This window comes from Sclerotinia sclerotiorum, genomic scaffold (genome assembly GCF_000146945.2).
Source record: "Sclerotinia sclerotiorum 1980 UF-70 scaffold_19 genomic scaffold, whole genome shotgun sequence".
In the NCBI taxonomy this organism is placed as follows: Eukaryota; Fungi; Ascomycota; class Leotiomycetes; order Helotiales; family Sclerotiniaceae; genus Sclerotinia; species Sclerotinia sclerotiorum.
The window spans coordinates 712978-729158 of NW_001820817.1; the positions used below are offsets into that span (position 1 = coordinate 712978).

Here is a 16181-nt window from a genome sequence, read left to right on the forward strand (position 1 = left end):
TCTTCAACTACAAAAACTTCCATAAATCTCTTGAAAATGTGTTTCGGTAGCAAATTGAAAGGCGAAGCACCATCCGGATTTGAAAACGACAATCTCAATTCACGACCACTCAACGCAATACCTCAGGGGAAAAGCTCGATCAAAATGCCACAGACCGAATCTTACTCTCCTCCAGCGGGACCACCACCGTCGCAAAAACCTGGGCCTTATAACGAGCAATATGCACCCCCGCCTGGCCCCCCACCTTCGTACCAATATGCCCCTCCTTCGGGCCCACCACCTCAAGCGCCATATCACGATTGGCAAACCGCGGTCCCTGACACATCTCTTCTGCCGCCTCCTCCATCGATGGGACATCAACGAAGCGATGGAAACAACGCTACAGAAGAAGAGGCACTTCAAGGGAAAGCATGGTGTGAGCAGAACCCTTTGGGACCGCCAGTACAATTCCCCCAGGCTGCTCTAGAAGCACTTGATGCTGGAAATATTGGTGTCATTAAGCCAAGGTCTTACAATGGTGATCTTTCACGTCCGCGACAAGGTGTTTGGACTGGAAAGACAAAGTCAAACAGCAAGGATTCATGCATTATTTCTACGCTTCCGTTGTACTCCGTGTATGCGCATTCACCTTTACAAACCGAAATTGGCAAAACAATATACTACGAGGTCAAAATATCAAATAGATGTCGTGGGGAAATCACTTTGGGATTAGGATATGTTGCACAGCCATATCCAACTTTCAGATTGCCTGGTTGGCATCGAGGGTCATTGGGTGTTCACGGCGATGATGGTCACAAATACATTAATGATCTATGGGGTGGTAAGGACTTTACAAGTAAATTTCAAGCCGGCCAGACTGTCGGAATTGGAATGACTTTCACTCCACGAAATGTCAATAGTCCTCCTGCATATGATTCTGGACCATCACAAACCACGGCTAAAACTCCTATCGACGTTGAGATTTTCTTTACCAGAGACGGCAAAAAGGGTGGCAGATGGAATCTTCATGAAGAGGGCGATTCCGTTGAAGATCTTCCCGTCACAGGATTAGAAGGAATGCACGACTTGTATGCCGCCGTAGGAACATTCGACAAAGTTGAATTTGAAATCGTTTTCAATGAAAGGGAGTGGATGTATCGCCCATATTGAACATCAGGAATGCTTAGATATGTAAAATAGGATATACTAATGCGAGGTTTGGCTTGCATGGAGTTCTTAGAATGGTGGGTCTTCACGAAGGAACACACAGAATCATTTCTATTTCATCATCTTAATCTCCTTTAATCTGATATAAACATCTACATAATTAAAATTCCGCCAGACCCGGTGGCGACTGCCAAAGTTTGGTGCCTCTCATAACTCTCAAATTTTTTTATTATCTAAGCTGAATTGTCAGACTTGGTACTTTTGTCGATCTTCTTTCCACATCGCAATAATCTCATCGATCAACTTACATGTCCCAAAGCTTCAGTTGAGGAAGTGAGCATCCATTCATCTGTGAACATATGACTCAGTTACCAAATTTCTCTTCCGTTCAATATTCATCCTTCCAATACTCCACTCATGAATGATATATCAATTATTTCACATATCCCCAAGCGCACAACATTACAGGCTGCGGTCTGGAATAAAATCGCTCAATATTTGGAGACATATGGACTTTTGGAAATGCTCCAATCGTTCCACTTAGTATTACTCTACGAAAGTAGACGATCTCAATATTACAGACACATTTCATTCTTCCGAATGGTTTCAATCTTTCAAGTGACTCGTAACACCTTACAAATAACTTCGATTCCCACGATTCGGAAATTTCATTATTGAATACGCATCCGGACTATTACAATTTATATCACCTTTTGAGGTGGTCCCAATGAGAACTCCTTGATAACTTTGAAAGATCGACTCTATTAAAACTCGATGAGATGTGTAGTGGTACTTAGTCAATTTCCTACTCATGCCCATCTAACCGAGCCAGTCACAAAAGACGAATATTCCGAATACTTTGATGTCCAGAAGCTTAACCCATACCCCACTACATAAATCTTTTCAGTCGAGTGATTGAAAGTGCAGATCGCTAGAAATTTCCTGCTTCTTTGGTACATGCTCAAAGATGTCGTGATCGCTAAGTTTCGCATACGCGTTTATTTTTATGATCTAGACTCTTCATCCGGTGCATCTAGTACCTCTAGCTTGGTTTCTAACGACTCAGTAAGGTTACTACTAGAGACATACTTTCATCTTCATGACCGTTTTCTATCTTAATCGCCATATGACTTGTAGCTCGTAGGCTTGTGATCTAGCGTTCAAGTTTAACAGCGAATGGTTTCTGAATCTTTGAGTGTCGCTCAATGCTCTGAGTCCCTTTCATGCTTCGCACAGTTATTTGGCTTCTTGAAATAGAGTTCGATAAATGTAATGGATTTGGCTCTGATGTACAAACCGCGTTCGGCGATCAAGGTTATCTTCATGCTGAATTACAGTCCATGACGATGAATACAGTGTACATGAGCGAAAACCCCGCCTTCCCCCACAGAGGGATCTACAATTAGCTCAAAATCCTAGTACTAGTATGAAGCTTATATCTCCTAGATCGGCTTGTCAACTCCATCGTTCATTGTAGTCATAAATCTAGACAAAGTTAAATTCTCAAGAAGCATAGTCTCCCAAAATTCTCACGGACTTCTGAGCAAGGATACATTGCACCACTGGAGAGGAAACATACAAAAGAGAATTCCCCAACCTGAAAGTAGATTCTTTCTTCTTCAGCCAAACAATCTTCTGATCATTTTTACCATTTACAAAAGTCACACTTTTGAAATCTGTATCACTGATCTATTGATTATCCGATCTTAGTTGCTCAAGATCAATCCTTTATTTTACTCACCACTTCTCAGTTAAATTTTTATTTTTTTATTTTACTTATTTTCAAGATGTCTGGACGCCGCTCCTACTCTTCTGCCGCCACTCCCTCCTCCCCGTCCCCCTCCCCCTCCTTCTCCTCTCCTTCCCCCTGCCCCTGGTCCTCTCCTTCTGCCCTCGCCCCTGGTCCCTCCTCCTGGTCCTGGTCCTCTCCTCCTGCTCCGGCCCCCTCCTCCTGCCCCTGGTCCTCTCCTTCCGCCCCATCCTCCTGGTCCTCCCCTCCCGCTCCGGCTTCCTCCTCCTCCTCGTCCTCTTGGTCCTCTCCTTCCACTCCCGCTGCCGTTCCCGTTCCCGCTTCCTCCTCCGCCTCCTCTGTCGATGAGCTATTGGCTTCAATGGCTTCCACGTCTATCAATGAGGTGGAGAACGAAAGACTGCCTGTCAAGGCATACGTCTTCGTCTCCATTGACTTGGAGGCAACCACGCACGAGTACAACTGCATTGCCAATGGCAAGGTTTATCCTCGCTCAACGCCAACACAGATTGGCATCTCGGTCCTCCGTGCGACCGGGGACAACGCGGCCCTTTACGCGAAGGATCCGTGTTCGGAAGCTGGCACCGAATTCCGCCACATCTTCATCAAGGAATTCAAAAAGTACAGGACCAGAGTTGGAAAGCTCAAACAAGGTGAAAAGGTCGCCTTTCAATACGGCCGCACCGAGTTTCACGAGCTCGCCAAGGTCAATGGGCTGATCAAAAAGCTTATTGAGGAGGAGTCCAAATATGGACAAGTGGTCTTGGTTGGTCATGCCATTCAAAATGACCAAGCCTTTTTGGAGAAAGCGGGGATCGACGCTTTCGATCGTTTCTTCCCGGATGCCATTGATACACAGGCGATCCATCTCGAGCCGGGAAGCAAGAACGGTCGAAGTCTCCTCAACTTGGTCTGGGGCTACGACCCTTCCGTCCAGCCTGGATGGGAGCACAACGCTGGCAACGATGCCGCGTGGACGCTTTGGGTCTTGGCCAACAAGTTCCCAGACCTTCTTAGGGTCTCGGATTCCGGCGAGGAGATGATCATCGACTCGTATAAGAAGCTCAGATTTCCTTCAAGGATGAGCAGACAAAGTCGTCTTTACGAGGATCAAGATGACATTGAGGAGTCGGGCGGTTGGGGGATTGAGAATTGGAAAACCCCCTCTGCTTGGGACTCATAGTCATCTTGACCCTCGTGAAGATGACATTGTCTGTGGTTCTTGGTGGTCCTCGGTGTTTCTTTGGTCTTCGGTGGTCCTTGGTGGGATAGGCGGAGTTTTTTTTTTGTGTTTCTTCGGGGTGCCCGTACGGGGTGCTTCCTCAGTTTGTTTTTTTTGGGATTTTTTTGTACTTACTCGGAGTTTAATGTTTGAAAATTTTGGGAGAAAAATTGTTGTATCTTTTTTTTGTAATTGGTTATACCAATTACCAACGCACAGTTTTTTATACTTCCATTATCCATCGATCGGTTCAAGTCGTCATATTCAAAAGTGAAGTTTGTGTCTGTAAATCTTTGAGGTGAATTAAAAATAAAAAAAAGATTATTGATTAGTTATTTCAGGAGTGATGTTGCTTTGAAATATCCAAATGGATTGTAAGATTACACACAATACATCGATCATATCCCAAGTACCATGCCTCCAATCTTGAAAGTTCATTCCTTATTTGCCTTCATTCCAAACTCCTTCCTATTCTCGTCCAGCCCTTGCCAATATAGAATCACATGCTGTTATGTTTGTTGAACTGAAAATCATCATCGTCATGCACAATCATGTCATTGGACTGAGGTACATGGGACGAAAAGTTTTCATATTCAAGCCAGAAGCTAGTTGAGAAACAATAAAAGCTTCAGATCCGTATATAACCTAATAGATGAGAGATATAATTCAATTCCATAAATCTTCTACATTTACATACAGCATCCACCAACACATAATCTCAATAATCAACACGACACATTCTCCTCATTCCTTCATTCCCTCATCCAACCCCAACTCCACACTCCCGCCCACAAACTCTGAATCTCCACCCCCCTATAAAATACCTCTCCACACACCAGAGTCCCCAACACCGAAACCCCAAGACAAATACAAGTAGCCGCTATATCCGAAACATCTTTATCTACGACAAGATGGAGATACAAAGGAATAGCTGCCGAATATACCACAATAGATTGGGTCAAGAAGTAGCCTTTATAATTAAATAAACCCATTAGCTCAACAACTCACAAATATTCGGGGGAAAAGAATTAACTACTTAAACTTCTCCTTCCAAGAGCAATCATCACAGTATTTTTAAATAAATTTTGTACTCCCTTCCTCGTCTCTAATAGCAAAAATCCTCCACATAAAATTAACCAATCGGTAATCCTGGGAGTTTGTTCTTTTAAATCCGGAGTTGTGTTTAATCCACCCGAAGAACCATAAATATCCGTATGTGCTTTTAATTCCGCATTTGCCGTTTTGATCTCAGACTCCGAAGTGATGTAAAAATATTGGAGAGCTATTCCAATCAACAGGATAAAAGTGTAAGGTATCCAAGACGGTACTCGTTTCTTCGTGAGTTGTTTCGGTAATGGAAAGCCGGTTCTCGAATGAAAGAGTAGGGGAGAATTATGGAAAAGGAGGAAATCGGTGAGGAGGAGGCTGCTGATCGATATGAATGAGTAGGAGGATACCCAATAGGCGGTGAAGAGGAAGAGGGGGGAGTATTTGAGACGCCAGAGGGGTCGGGTGTAGGGAATTATGAGAGTAGTGATGTAGAGGGTGTAGGATTGTGAGTATAGGATTGGAAGGATTGATAGGGTTGCGGAAGGGAAAGCGCGGACGGCGGATAGCTTGTGGAGAGGTGTGTGGGAAGTGGAGAGGAGGAGGGTGAAAATGGAGTTGAAGAGGGTGAGTGGAACAGGTGAGGAAAGAGTACATGGAGTTTGGATGCTAGTGTTCGCGGTGCGGGTTATGAAGAGAGTGGTAAAATGATCGGTAGATGTTGTGTATGAAAGCAGAGTGATAAGCGAAAGGGAGAAGATAGTTGGAATTATAAGGCGGAATGATCGTCGGAATATGGAAGATGTGATGGTTTGTTTTGTGGGAGAGCTAATGAAGGATATACAGAGTGTTCTTGCAGATAAAAATATAAATGACGAATATATGAGCGATTCATTCCAGAAAATTGGAGAGAGAATCTTGCGAATGAGGTTTTGATAAGTCGGTGTATTTGGAGGGAATGTAACGATATTGCTCTTGACCGTAGCAGGAACAAATGTTTGTAGGAATGTCCATAGAAAAGTCTGCGTTATGAGAAAGCCGCGCAGGCCTAAAAGGTAGGTCGATTGAGGAGTACTTGGAGGTGGCGATAGGAAAAGCGATTTCATGGTGGTAATCGCGATCAGTTTTCCCGGCTTTCTGAATTTGTTCACTATAGACGCGGATTCCAAAACTCGAGAGGTGTGCAATTCAGTAAAGTTTTCTAAAGGAGACTTCAGATATTTACCTAGAGTAAGCTTCGATACTTACTCAGAGTGAGAATTCGAGTAACCAGGTTCCCTCATAATCTAACCTGCAATCCGCACTATTGGAAACCCTGCTCGGAATATCTCACGCCTTCCATGTGAGCTGTAATGTTTCACGTAAAAACAAACACTTTGCGAGACCTGACTAGATTTGTCTCGGGTAAAGAAAAGGGGGGTAATAATTCCAGTATTGGATCCACAAGATCATACCAAAGCTCTGAGGATTGATGGAGCCCAACTTGATGGCTTGAAGCACGAGACAATAATTTCCGGGGCTAACTTTAAAGTATTTTCATTTTGTAAGTACTAGCATTGGTTTCGAGGCATAGATTAAGTATTGACATGTGATAGCTGATCTAGTAATAAAGAATAATGTTTTGAAGAGATTGAGTTTGTTCCTCGAAAGAGAAATATTATGTACTTTGGGTAAATATGTTGCCCGCCAAAAACAACTACGAACCCTCATTTACTTCTCATGCCTTAATTATCTGGTTTCCTTTGACATAAACCTCACCCTCAGCGAACTTGCCCTTCGAATTCTTATTGGTGGAACTAATAGTAGTTTCTTGCACAAGTCCCTCCTCACAATCGATAACCCGAATCTCTACGCCGTTTACCTCCTCTTTCCCTTTCCCCATATTTCCAACCTTACTCTCCTCAATCGGTGTTGTACTACCCACAACAGGAATTCCATCAACCATCCCATTCCTGTCCAACCAATCTCTCCCAAATGGCGTTAACGTTGGCCTTCCCGGCAATGGCTCTTCCATTGAATCTCTCTTGATATCACCCGCTAACCCTTTCCCGCATAACCCTGCGATTAATGATAATAATGGCAAAAATAAAAATAACACCGAATAACATACCACAGCCGTCACAATCAGTACTGCCCAATACGGCAAGATGTTGTTGAGCGTAATGCAGACCCAAGCACCGAGGGACCAAAATATCATACCGTGGAATAGATACATGCTAAAGACGTGTGGAAATAGGAGCATGAGGTGTTTAGCGGAAAGAAATGACTGGACGAAGGGTGATATAGATGCGAGGCATTGAATTGCGGTACAAAAGATGAGGCCATTAAAATGAGGGACCCAATACCCTGGATAGCCCGGGTATCCGGAATTTCGAGTGATAGTAGCCGGAAGACCTGTATTTGGGTCGGGATGTATGAGTGTTTCTTTAGCGATGATGCTGTAATCTAGCCATTGGTTGAAAGTATCTGCGCTCAGGGCTCAAAGAGCTAAAATTGTAAGGATCAAAATGAGGGGATAGTATATGAGAGGATGTTTGTGCAGGTATTTTGGGAAGTGGTAAGTAATTTCGAGATCAGTGAGTAGAATGCCGATCCAAAAGAAGGAGGACCAGGATAGTGAATACCAGTTTATGAGGAGAGAGAAAAGATAGAAAGGGAGACGTTTGCTCGGGCTTGGAATAGAAGTTATCAGAAGGATGGCGAGAAGTGTAGTCCATAATCCCTGTATTATTACAGGAATGGTCCAGAGAACACCGGTACAGTAGTTAAAAGTTATCAGAGGAACTGCGTTTGGGATTGTGTATGCGAGTGCCATAACTTCATTGAGGAGATATCCGATGTGCGGAAAGGGCGTAATGTAAGGCCATGTGCTCCATGTAATTGATGGTAAGAAAGGAAGGTAATACGTTGCTCCCGATAGAATAAGAAAGTATTCTAGAAAGACGAACACGAGAACAGGTAACATGATTTGAAATACTCGACCGACTATCTTTTGAGATATAGAAGAGAGGTCTCCACCCCGTAGAAAAGGTGCAATGAGAAATCGAGCAGAGGTTGTAAAAAAGAGGTCGAGAGCTCCTTGATTGAGGAAAAAGGGTACGATGGTTTTATTGATCCATATTTCAGCAGGATAGTGTGCAAAAGCGCCGGGAGCAATGACGGCCGGTACGAAGGTGAGGCAGAAGTGAAGGACGGTTACGTTGATTGCTGCGACTGTGATAAGACCGGCTAAGTGATCCACTCTTTGACTGTTGTCTATGGGGGATGCACTTCCAATTGTTGAGAATTTCGATGTGGGAAATACATTTATGGTATCTTGTCCATCTGAATGTGTATCAATATAAGTTTGGGCATTTTTCTGATGCTGTGGTTCTATGACGTCCGATTCGATATCAAGTGTTACATTGTCCAGCGCACTCACGGTGGTAGTATTTTTAAGCCCCGAGAGTCGTCTAGACTTTTCATTGAGATTAAAATCAAATCGACTAGCGGCGGGCGAGTTGGGCCACGAGTGAGGTTGGTTAGAAGGTAGTTCATTGATAGATATTGCATTGTCGCTATTCTCGCCTGAAGTACTTCCGCAAGTATCCCATCCGGGGTCAACTTTGCTGTATATTTGTTCAGGAGATCCGATGCCACTCAAGCCTCGTCCGGCAGAAACTGAATGGCTTGCGGATGAAAAATTGAATGAAGCTATTAAAGTTGAGGATTCCGAATTATAGGACTCAATTCTGGTCCGATATGAGGGTGCCGGAGTCAAGCTTGCACCTCTGTAGTGTGTGTAGGGTGAAGAAGGAGGGCTCATCACACTATTATCATCTTCGGGAATAGGTTGGACATCCTCCTCTTTCTTGAAAACCTTGAGCTTAAGAAGAGCATTCACTAGAGCTGTCAGAGTAACCACCATACAACCTACGCTAAACCAAATAGCTAACCACCGAAGTGTGTCACGGGCAACACGCTGTTCCCATGGATCTGAAGCGGCTGATGGGAAAGGCGAGGAGCCACGTCGAGTTGTATCGTCCATCGAACATGCGACAGTAAGGTTGCATTGCGCATCAAAATTCGCATGGTCCGTAGAATTCATCAATGACGAATTGAAAAAGAGTCGAATCCATCCAATATTTGCATCTGAGATGGAAATAGGTGGGCCTTGCATCGAATATGGATTTCCTGTAGACCAATGCTTGATAAAGAAGGGTGAGGGGGTTGATGGTACGGAGTCATTCTTCTTGGAAATTGATCTAACAAGGGCGCTTCCGATACACCAATTCACTTCACTCTCCGTCCAGTCCAGTCGGAACTCGTTGTAATCATATAGCGATATGTTCTTCCCTGCAAAAGTACTGAATTTTGTGCCAAGTGATGGATCTGAAAATTCCAAATGAACCAAACTTGTGACCCAAGAAGTCGAATTTTGGTTGGTGTTCATAATATTGATTTCCATTGATTCTGTATCGTTGTATCGAAACATCATCGAGAGGGACGTCGCCCCAACTCCCTGATTTGAAAGACGAAGATGAGCACGTGCTGAACCATATTTGATATCCTGTCTCACAGTTCGGATGCCACCACCTGTTACCAAGTGATCACCATTCGGTGGGTCTACCGACAGTTTCAGGGACGAAGTGAAAGGTCTACCCGATGGCGACGACGATGATATTGGATCATTGGCAGTTGAAGAGTTCTCGCCTCCTCTACCAATAGTAGATGAAACGTTCTGGTGCGGAGAGTTTGACGAGATCTGTCGCGAAGAACGTGACCCGGATGAAGGCAGAGACCAGGATTCATCGTTATCGTCCGTAAATAACGAACTGTTAAGAAAATTGACGTTTGTAGGATTGGAACCTTGCCGAAAGATGCTGTTGTAATCCTTCTTGTTGGTACGAGAAGGATACGGAAGACGTAGCACCCACAGATTACGTAGGTCCTGTATGTCTAATTGTATTCTGTCTAAAGAGCTAGCTACATATTGAAAGTAGTAAGTCTTATATAGACTTACTAAAAGAGCTAGTCTCTTTCGCGTTCGCTTAGTTCTTTATTACAGTAGTAATTTAAATTGAAGTCATTCACTTCGTTCACACACTTCTCATATCTGTTTTCGTATGACTGAAGTATGATGTCGTCGGAAAGAGTATCGGTTTCATTGAAATACACTATTAGAGATTCCGTGAAGAGGTTTCCATTCACGATATCATAGTATCCACACGAGCAGTCATCATTTGACGAAAAGATAGGGGCAGAAAGAGAAGATTGGGCATAGACGGAGAATGCAATGGTAAAGAGTAAAGACAGTATGGAAATGGTGTACATGGTCGATAACAACAATAACAAGTAACGATAAAAAATCCTTCGAGGTTACCTTCGTCGTGACTTCAACTTGACAAAAGGATACCACAAGATAAATCCTAAAAAGCATGCCCATAAGTTGTCGTGGGTATCAAATTCAAATGCCCAGATCCTCCTCGAGAGCTGAGACGGGCGGCCACACGCACACAATCCATCATGTGTTATTTACCTTTTGCTTTTTGAGAAGATTTTGAATGAAATGAGAAGTAACATCCTGTTTACTAAGGACTTCTTAGATAGTATAGCGGATAGTGCGAGTTTGGCAGGCTTCACGAGTGGTCGAAGGAAACTTTTGGCTTTAACCAGCCGCGCACGTGTTTAGCGCTATAGGGGTTTTGGTGGCTTCAGTGGCTCATTCAGTGGCATTTTAGCTTCCGATGGGTTCTTCCAGTCAGTGATAAATTTATATTTATGACTTTCTTACCCGCAAATATCAATTTTTCAACACAGACTGTACCTAGTGTAAGGTTATAATTTTTAATATTAACTTACATAGTGAGATGAGGCTTTACCACTCAAGTGAACCTCTATGTTTATTGAGTGGCCTGAAACAATCAGTAGCAAACATCTCTCGCCATTCAAGAGAAGCAGAACTATCTAGTAGTCTAGAACATCTGTATTGAGTATAAGACAATAAGTCTCTGACTGAATTGACATATCATATTCTCTACCTTCTCAATATTCGGGGCTCCAATTTCAACAAGTAAGCTATGTTGTGGACGACCACCTGCTTTCAATAGTTTGATCAGCTTGGGTATGATACTGTTCATGGAGTATACCAAGACTTCATCATCGAGATGAATCTCATTCAGGGTTTTGAATCTCTTCCGGAATGCAAAATGGACGGATAGTGTCGTCTGTTTGTTGATATTCTTCTGTTTGTTGATATCCTTCTAATCCTTCACGAGCCTCGTTTCCTCATTTCTTTCCTACGCAAATTTAATACCTTCGGTTCTCTGTTGTTCTCACAAGATGTTGAAGCTAATCAGTTCCTCAAGACCTGTTTCTCTATGCACTTTCGCGTCCAGAGCTTCAGCTTTTTTGTTGGATTGGACTCCATTCCTCCTAATTATCTCCTATTTCATATTCTCAACATGTCTTTACATGTTTTGCACGCCAAAGCTGATAGAGATTTTCTGGCTCATCTATCTTTCCACAAATTCCTACACGGCAGCTATGAACGTCATGGAAGCCATATGTAGTCTAAAGCCTAACAGAATTTCAAGGAAAGCACTCTATGACGTGGAGGAAAATGGATGGAAATTTCCCACGCCCGAGGATCAACTCTTGATATTGGATCTTGTTATCGTCGCATATCTTCCCAACGAACAAGACATTATCATGGATAGGATTCATTACGCCTTAGATCATATCGTATACCCACATGATAGAATTCGAATCAACGTATTGTACAACACGCCCAAAGCCATCGAGCCCGTCGAATCTGAAATGAACGAGCTCGCAGCGAAAATCGACCGATTGAGAATAATCAAAGTACCAGACTCGACTTCCAAAGCACACAATCTTAATTACTTCTTTACCCTATATACCGGAGCACAAATCATCGCCTTGTATGATTGTGATCATTATTCCCATCCTTATGGGCCACGATGGGCAGTCGAACGGTTCCTAGCCGATGAAGAAGTCGATTGCGTTCAAGGACGATGTGTCATTCAAAATTCCAAGGCCACATTCTTGACTGGTACGATCGCGGTAGAATTCGACAAGATCTATGGTACATCACATCCTGGCCGAGCTGCATTATTCGGTTATGGTCTTTTTACCGGTAAATATACCTCATCCTTCTCCTCTCCCCAAAACCCACATCTCACATCATACATTCCCTAGCATCCCTAACGACCCCATAGGATCCAACGGCTACTGGCGCGCCAATCTCCCCCGCGATCTAAAAATGGACGCAACCATGTTAACAGAAGATATTGACTCCGCGCTGCGCGCCCTCGAACAAGGCTCCATCTGCATCCACGAACCGAACGTGATATCCTACGAACTCGCACCCACAACCTTCCACTCATTTCTCAAACAGCGACTCCGCTGGGTCCAAGGCTGGACACAAGCAAGTTATCGGCACTGCATGCTCGCCTACAAAAAATCACCCCACAACAAGAAACGCAATCTTCTCACTCGCTTTGGTCTCCTCTCTTTACTATTAATTCGTGAATTAAGCTATTATCTCGTCTCACAATACACATGTCTCATGCTCAGTTTCCTCATCACTGGATTTCTCAAAACAGGAACTCAGTTGAAAAATTTGATTTTTTTTGAATTTCCCGCTTCGGAATGGTTGTTTATTATTGGGTATGTGAAATCCTATTTCCCTCAAACTTCCCTAAACACCCCGAAGCACAAGCACACCAAACTAACCCCCCCGCCCCAGAACACTCTGCCTAATAGGCAGTCTCGCAATAACCTACTTCGTCCTCTCAGAACTCATAACTAAACGTATGATGGTTAAATTTACGCTTCTGTATCCTTTTTATTTAATTCTGGGGAGTTGTATTGGGTTGTATGGACATTTTCGACAGATTGTGCGGTATTCGGCTTGGAATGCTACGGTGAGGTCTTGAGGTGCGGAGGTGTGGGGAGGGAAGATCTGGGGGTTGGGTGGTGGAGAGCGGGGGAGGAGGAGGGAGATGTCGAGTTCTTAAGTTTTTTGTTTTATTTTCATATTTTCATATTTTCATATTTTCATATATACATGGTATGGCATATAATAAGTTTTTTCTTAAATTGTGGTTTTTGAGGAGGTTCAGAGAATCAATAAATACTAGTTTTTCCATTTCGTGCTTTATGTGCAACTTTGACCCCTAATGTTAATATTGGCGATTCATCTATCCATCATATATCCATCTATGACTACTTCTTCTCTTCTTCCTCTATAATTCTTGTGAAGATCCAATGGTGTAATTCAAGAAGGCACATAAGGGAGAAGGGAGAAGGGATAATTCGACGGCTTTACATGATAATATTTGAATCACCAACTTCACCAACTCAAAAACACATTCATTCACACATTCACACACAAACACAAAAACCAAGCCAAAAAAGAAGTAAAAGGAAGTTCTCTTAATTGAATTGTGCTTATCCTATCTATCCCAAGCATACCACAATCTCCTATCCAAAGATAGCTAACTACATGAAGGCATGCAAGCCACCTTCACTTTCACTTCCTTCCTCAATCACCATCACCATTGCACTCATTCCCTCGCCAGAAAAGCAAATCAAATCTTTATCCCCAAGCAATTCCCACCCAGTCTAAGAACAGAGACACCCCCATAAATCCCCCCTCCCAAGTATAGAAAGACACAAACTTCCTAAAAACCAAAGCTCCTCCATGTGTATGCGAAGAGCAAGCAAGATACTTCACTCAGCAATAAAAGGAAAATGATCAAAGCACCAAAACCCCATTAAACACCCATATGTAAAATCTCCCTAACCAGAGGTCCTGTTCCCAGAAAGAAGTACTTTAATGTACTTTAAAAAAAACGAGTGACCCAAACGCCTCGCTGATGTGTCGCATGTGATGGGAAAAAACAAAAGCAGTCGAAATTTTTCGATGCCGGTCCTCTGGTATGAAATCATATTTGAACCTGCCTAACGCCTGTCCAGAGGACAAAACAAATCCCAAAATTATGTTTAAAGAGAGTAAGAAAGTGGACAGGAAGCCTTATCCAGGAGATGGAGGATGGATGGGATATGGATGTGAGGTATACCACCCAGTGATAAAAGTGTAAGATGGGTGTATGGTTTCTTCACATCTCTATTCCAAGTCCATTGATCAAGACAATATATGTTATTTTCTGCTAGTCTTCTTACCCAGTCGCAAGAACCGAGTCCTTAACCACATCATGAGTTTTGTCCAAGCACTGTGTGTTTTCTTCTTGGTATTTGACATGGTGGTATGACTTCTTCCTCCTGGTGAACCATGTTCCTCGGAAAGAAATGGGGGAGTAGAAATAGTTGCAGTATTATAACTCTGGCCATAAAGTCCTTCACTTTTCTCATGTATAGTAAGGTCAGACTTGGAACGTTTTGTTCTTGTAGGTAGGTTGTCACTGGCAGATGAACGACGATGTCCTCTTTCAATCTGCCTTGCTTCCTTTTGTTGTTTCTTCTCCATTGCTCGAATTTCCTCCCTCGCTGCCTTTTCTTCTTTGGCCTTTTCTTTCTCTTGGAACTTGCGACGTGCCTCTTGTATTGTTTCCGATCGCAGACGGTTATCAACATCACTGCGACTTCGGATGCGGAATCCTTCCATGGATCGCCGGATAGCTGGTGTAGTAGGTGACATGGTGTCGAGTGGTGAGGGTACTTCAGGGGTTAGGGAGAGACTTGTGCGTGAGGTCGCAAGTGCAAGTCTTGAGGAGGTCGGAGGTAGCTTTGTTTGAATCCTTAGGGTTTGCTGCAAGAGAGGATTCGTCGAACCGCTCATAGAGTTTGCTTGATTTGCTAAATTGGCTGTACTACGGAAAGTATGCCGTAACTGATCCTCATCTTCGGTAAGTGCAGGGCTGCTGTTTGTTGCTTCACTTTCGCGAATTGAGTTTTGGTAAGAAGCACCTAACGGCGGAGTGTAAGGTCTGGGTGTTTGCTGGAAAGGATGTACGAATGGTCCAGAACGTGGGCCACTGCCTGATGTAGTCGTCGAGAATTGAGATGTGCCGCTGGTTGAACGAGCGTGAAAACCCCTTCTCCCTCCTTCTCGACTGTTGTATGCAATGTCGTAAGAGGAGCGAGAACTGTAGCCAGTACCATAATCAAATATCCCGAGGGCATCTTGTTGTTCCGCTGCAGAGCGATCCAGATCTAGTGAATTCTTTTCGCTTTGTATCAGTTTTTTAAAAACAGGTTTGACCTTGGACCTAGATCTCGATATATGATCTCCATGGTAATTGGACATTGTTTCGATTGAGGGGGTTGTACGGTAAGAGCAATAAAAACAAGCAAAAACAATGGTAAATAGCAAGTAATAGCAACAACTAACACAATCAAGATCAAATCAAAATCAAAATGAAATCAAAATCAAAGAGAAACAACTCTCAGTCCCTTTACGGAGACGCTTAATAACATCTAGTTTGCATCGCTGCTGTGCAGAATGAGGGTTGTACGATACAATCAAGTGAATAAAGATTGATGCACGACACAAAACTGACCGCCGACTTGCCCCTTTGCGCAAATGCGGTATGGGTTAAGAATTGGAATGGAATGTAGGTAATGTAATGTAAATCGGTTGCGATAACGATAAACCCCCTTCTTTTCGGTATGTATGTGGACGGAAGTATATTGGTACAATAGTACGGTGAGGTCTTTTTTTTTTCTCCGAGGGATAAAAAAGGTCAAGAGGCTGGAGAGGAATGAACAGGATTGGATAGAGGTGTGTTTGGAGTGATTTGATTTGATTTGATTTGAAATGATTTTGGTAATAAATGTCAGTCCCTATAATCTGGATTTGAGTTAAGTGGTTGAGTTGTGTGTAGAATTTAATATGTTGTTGCTGATTTGGGGTTAGATGGATAGAGGAGTAGAGGAGTATAGGAGGAGTGTAGTATAAGTGATGTATGTATGTAGTGATGTAAGTGATGTAAATAATGTAAGTAATGTGAATAATATACCCAAGTAATGTAGATAATATAAGTAATGAGATAA

General features: G+C 43.1%; 6 protein-coding genes across 6 annotated transcripts; 3 read left to right on the forward strand and 3 right to left on the reverse strand.

Annotated features, from left to right (window-relative positions):
* Window positions 1-36: 36 nt before the first annotated feature.
* On the forward strand, window positions 37-1149 carry SS1G_12317 (hypothetical protein; the record flags this gene model as incomplete). Its single annotated transcript, XM_001587237.1, has 1 exon — window positions 37-1149. The coding sequence occupies one exon, from the start codon at window positions 37-39 to the stop codon at window positions 1147-1149; it is 1113 nt and encodes a 370-aa protein (XP_001587287.1).
* Window positions 1150-2933: 1784 nt separating this feature from the next.
* SS1G_12318 (predicted protein) lies at window positions 2934-4079 on the forward strand (the record flags this gene model as incomplete). Its single annotated transcript, XM_001587238.1, has 1 exon — window positions 2934-4079. One exon carries the CDS (start codon window positions 2934-2936, stop codon window positions 4077-4079), a length of 1146 nt encoding a protein of 381 aa, XP_001587288.1.
* A 2803-nt stretch (window positions 4080-6882) lies between these two features.
* SS1G_12319 (hypothetical protein) lies at window positions 6883-7380 on the reverse strand (the record flags this gene model as incomplete). Its single annotated transcript, XM_001587239.1, has 1 exon — window positions 6883-7380. One exon carries the CDS (start codon window positions 7378-7380, stop codon window positions 6883-6885), a length of 498 nt encoding a protein of 165 aa, XP_001587289.1.
* A 1091-nt stretch (window positions 7381-8471) lies between these two features.
* SS1G_12320 (hypothetical protein) lies at window positions 8472-10478 on the reverse strand (the record flags this gene model as incomplete). The annotated part of the gene is made up of 4 exons (XM_001587240.1): window positions 8472-8489; window positions 8587-9030; window positions 9082-10130; window positions 10250-10478. The coding sequence occupies 4 exons, from the start codon at window positions 10476-10478 to the stop codon at window positions 8472-8474; spliced, it is 1740 nt and encodes a 579-aa protein (XP_001587290.1).
* A 1212-nt stretch (window positions 10479-11690) lies between these two features.
* On the forward strand, window positions 11691-13102 carry SS1G_12321 (hypothetical protein; the record flags this gene model as incomplete). Its single annotated transcript, XM_001587241.1, has 3 exons — window positions 11691-12300; window positions 12383-12833; window positions 12913-13102. 3 exons carry the CDS (start codon window positions 11691-11693, stop codon window positions 13100-13102), a joined length of 1251 nt encoding a protein of 416 aa, XP_001587291.1.
* Window positions 13103-14328: 1226 nt separating this feature from the next.
* On the reverse strand, window positions 14329-15435 carry SS1G_12322 (predicted protein; the record flags this gene model as incomplete). Its single annotated transcript, XM_001587242.1, has 1 exon — window positions 14329-15435. One exon carries the CDS (start codon window positions 15433-15435, stop codon window positions 14329-14331), a length of 1107 nt encoding a protein of 368 aa, XP_001587292.1.
* Between the last annotated feature and the right edge of the window lie 746 nt (window positions 15436-16181).